Genomic DNA, 4,529 nt, shown 5'->3' on the forward strand with positions numbered 1-4,529 from the left:
ACCCCCCCAGAGTGTGGGGCATGGACCCCCTCCAGAGTGTGGGGCATGGGCCCCCACCCAGAGTGTGGGGCAGGGACCACCCCCCCCACCAGAATGTGGGGCAGGGACCGACCCCCTCCCCCCCCACCAGAATGTGGGGCAGGGACCCCCCAGAGTGTGGGGCAGGGACCACCCCCCATCCAGAGTGTGGGGCATGGACTCCCACCCAGAGTGTGGGGCAGGGACCCCACCCCAGAGTGTGGGGCAGGGACCCCACCTCCCCACCCTCAGAGTGTGAGACAGGAGACCCCAGTCCATTCACGGCTGATGCTGGAAAGTTCTTCCTTACACAATTGAAGGGGAATTCTGGAACCTTCTCCCCTTCTGTACCACCTCCACTTCAACCCCACTACATCAAATCTGGGAGTCAATTGAAACTTCAAAATGGATGAAGAGATTTTTGACAGTTAAGAGGGATTGAGGGCAGGAGAGTGGATGGGCCCATGTTGATAGATTGAAGGGGCTGAATGGTCTCCTCCTGTTCCTGACTGACAGACCTGAGGACAGGACTGAATGGCCTCCTGCTGTTCCTGTTGGAATAGGCGCAAGGAGGGGGCTGAATGGCCTCCTGCTGTTCCTGTGTAACAGGCACAAGGAGGGGGCTGAATGGCCTCGTGCTGTTCCTGTGTAACAGGCTGGAGAAGGGCTGGTCTGAGATGTTAATGTTTTACTCAGTATTCTCATGCTGTAGTTTGGAGCAATTTAAACACTGTGCTTTCTCATTGCTGTCCACAGAAGCTAAACTCCTCCAATTATTTGCTTCATCTTCACAGGACTCTTCATCTTTGTGTTTCACTGTTTAATGAAGGATAATGTTCGCACCCAGTGGAGAATTCACCTGTGCTGTGGCCCGTTTCAACTCAGCGAGTGTTCTGGTGAGAGTCACAACTGGAGATTATACAAAGCATTTCTGACAAGGAATTATAGAGTCATACAGCTCGGAAACAGACCCTTCGGTCCAACCAGTCCGTGCCGACCATAATCCCAAACTTAACTAGTCTCACCTGCCTGCTCCTGGTCCATATCCCTTCAAACCTTTCCTATTGGGGTACCCATCCAGTTGCCTTTTAAATGTTGTGATTGTACCAGCCTCCACCACTTCCTTTGGCGGCTCATTCCATACACGCACCATCCTCTGTGTGAAAAAACTGCCCCTCAGGTCCCTTTTAAATCTTTTCTCTCTCACCTTAAACCTATGCCCCTCTAGTTTTGGCCCATGTGTTAGGCAAATGGGACGATAAAACCTGGTTGGCATGGAGGATCTGGGCCAAGGGTCTGTTTCTCAGCTGTATGGCTCTGTGACTCTAACCTACCTACACTATGCTCATATCCTCAGACCGTGTCTAAGGACACCCAGGTCTCGTTACACCTCCCCCTTTCCTAGTCTATCGATAACAATCCGCCTTCCTGTTTTTGTGACCAAAGTGGATAACCTCACCTTTATCCATGTAATACTGCATCTGCCCACTCACTCAGCCTGTCCAAATCACACTGCAACATCATAGAATCCCTACAGTTCAGAAGAGACCCTTCAGCCCATTGAGTCTGCACTGAAAAAAGACGTCTCTAAGTGGGCATTAGTCACACTTTCTAGAATTTGGCCCATCGCCTTGACTGTTGTGATATTTCAAGCACTCACCCACATGGGATTTAAAAGTTAAACACTGCAGCATCTCCGCATCCTCCTCACAGCTCACTCTCCCACCCAGCTTTATGTCATCTGCCAGTTTGGAGATATGGCATGCAGTTCCCTCAAGTAAATCATTAACATATACTGTGAATAGCTGGGGTCCAAACACTGAACCCTGCAGTACCCATAAGACCATAAGATATAGGAGCAGAAATTAGGCCATTTGGCCCATCGAGTCTGCTCTGTCATTCAATCATGGCTGATAAGTTCCTCAACCCCATTCTCCCACTTTCTCCTCGTAACCCTTGACAATGAAGAACCTATCTATCTCAGTCTCAAATGTACTCAATGACCTGGCCTCCACAGCCTTCTGTGGCAGTGAATTCCATAGATTCATCATTCTCTGGCTGAAGAAGTTTCTCCTTATCTCCATTCTAAATGGTCTTCCCTTTACGCTAAGGCTGTGTCCACGGGTCCTAGTCTCTCCTACCAATGTAAACATCTTCCCAGCATCCACTCTGTCCAGGCCATTCACTATTCTGCAAGTTTCAGTTAGATCCCCCCTCGTCCTTCTAAACTCCATTGAGTATAGTCTCAGAGTCCTCAAACATTCCTCATATGTTAAGCTTTCCATTCCTGGGACCATTCTCATGAACCTCCTCTGAACCCTCTCCACGGCCAGTACATCCTTCCTGAGATATGGGGCACACAATACTCCAAATGTGGCCTGACCAGAGCCTTATAAAGCCTCAGTAGTACATCCCTGCTTTTATATTCAAGTCCTCTCAAAATAAATGCCAAAGTTGCATTTACCTTCCTGACTACTGACTCAACCTCCAAGCTTACCTTGAGAGAATCCTGGACTAGAATTCCCAAGTCTCTTTGCACTTCAGACTTCTGAATTTTCTCCCCATTTAGAAAATAGTCCATGCTTTTATTCTTCTTACCAAAGTGCATGACCTCACACTTTCCCACTTTGTACTCCATCTGCACTTCTCTGCCCACTCTCCTAACCTGTCCAAATCCTTCTGAAGCCTCCCCACCTCCTCAATACTACCTGTCCCTCCATCTATCTTTGTATTGTCTGCAAACTTAGCCAGAATGCCCACAGTTCCTTCATCTAGATCATTAATGTACAAAGTGAAAAGTTGTGGTCCCAGCACTGACCCTTGCGGAACACGACTTGTGCCATCCTGAGAAAGACCCCTTTATCCCTACTCTCTGCTTTCTGCCAGACAGCCAATCTTCTATCCAGTCTAGCACATTGCCTCTAACACCATGGACCCCTTACCTTACTCAGCAGCCTCCTGTGTGACACCTTGTCAAAGACCTCCTGGAAATCCTGGTAGATAACATCCATTGGCTTTCCTTGGTCTAACCTGCCCATTACTTCCTCAAAGAATTCTAACAGATTTGGGGCAGCACAGTGGCTCAGTGGTTAGCACAGCTGCCTCACAGCGCCAGGGACCCAGGTTCAATTCCACCTTTGGTTAACTGTCTGTGTGGAGTTTGCACATTCTCCCCATGTCTGTGTGGGTTTCCTCCAGGTGCTCCAGTTTCCTCCCCCAGTCCAAAGATATGCAGGTTAGGTGGAATGGCATGCTGAATTACCCATAGTGTTCAGGGAGGTGTAGATTAGGTGGGTTATAGGGGGATGGGTCTGGGTGGGATGCTCTGAGAGTCAGTGTGGGCTTATTGGGCCAAAGGGACTGTTTCCACACTGTAGGGATTCTATCTATCTAGATTTGTCAGGCATGACCTCCACTTGATGAAACCATGCTGACTTTGCCCTATTTTACTAATATTCAGCAATCTCATCCTTTACAATGGACTCCAAAATCTTACCCATGACTGAGGTTAGGCTAATCGGCCTGTAATTTTCAGTCTTTTGCCTTACTCTCTTTTTAAACAGGGGTGTCACGTTAGTGATTTTCCAGCCCTCTGGGACCCTTCCTGATTCTAGTGATTTCTGAAAGATCACCACTAACACTCCCACTATTTCTTCAGCTATCTCCTTTAGAACTCTGAGGTGTAGTCCATCTGGTCCAGGTGATTTGTCCACCTTCAGGCCAATCAGTTTTACTTGCACCTTCTCCTTGGTGATGGCCACCATACTCAGCTCTGCCTCCTGACTCTTGAATTTTTGGGAGATTACTCACGTCTTCAACCGTGAAGACTGATGCGAAGTAATTATTCAGTTCCTCAGCCATTTCCTTGTTCCCCACGAACATCTCTCCACCGTCATTTTCCAGTGGTTCAATGTTCACTTTTGCATCTCTTTTGCCCTTTATATATCTAAAGAAACTCTTACAGTCCTCCTTTATATTACTGGCTAGCTTACTCTCATATTTAATCTTCTCCCTCCTTATTTTTGTTTTTGTTGCCCTCTGTTGGTTTTTATAAACTTTCCAATGCCTTCCCTCAGGGAAGGCAATGGCCTAGTGGTATTAGAACATAGAACATAGAACATAGAACATTACAGCGCAGTACAGGCCCTTCGGCCCTCGATGTTGCGCCGACCTGTGAAACCAATCTGAAGCCCATCTAACCTAAACTATTCCATTATCATCCATATGTTTACCCAATGACCATTTAAATGCCCCTATAGTTGGCGAGTCTACTACATTTGCAGGCAGGGCATTCCATGCCCTTACTACTCTTCGAGTAAAGAACCTACCTCTGACATCTGTCCGATATCTAATTTAAAGCTATGTCCCCTCGTGCTAGCCATCACCATCCGAGGAAAAGGGCTCCCACTGTCCACCCTATCTAATCCTCTGATCATCTTGTATGTCTCCATTAAGTCACCTCTTAACCTTCTTCTCTCTAATGAAAACAGCCTCAAGTCCCTCAGCCTTTC

General features: G+C 47.6%; 1 protein-coding gene across 1 annotated transcript in view; it reads left to right on the forward strand.

The window, feature by feature from the left end:
• LOC125484848 (adhesion G-protein coupled receptor G2-like) overlaps positions 1-4,111 on the forward strand; it is a 9,257-nt gene extending 5,146 nt beyond the window's left edge. The window contains exons 5-6 of the mRNA XM_048605249.1: positions 813-914; positions 4,095-4,111. Coding sequence (XP_048461206.1) covers positions 813-914; positions 4,095-4,111 — 119 coding nt within the window. The remainder of the gene's footprint in view (positions 1-812; positions 915-4,094) is intronic.
• The last annotated feature ends 418 nt before the right edge of the window (positions 4,112-4,529 follow it).

This window comes from Rhincodon typus, chromosome 14, assembly GCF_021869965.1.
Source record: "Rhincodon typus isolate 14 chromosome 14, sRhiTyp1.1, whole genome shotgun sequence".
Lineage (NCBI taxonomy): Eukaryota > Metazoa > Chordata > Chondrichthyes > Orectolobiformes > Rhincodontidae > Rhincodon > Rhincodon typus.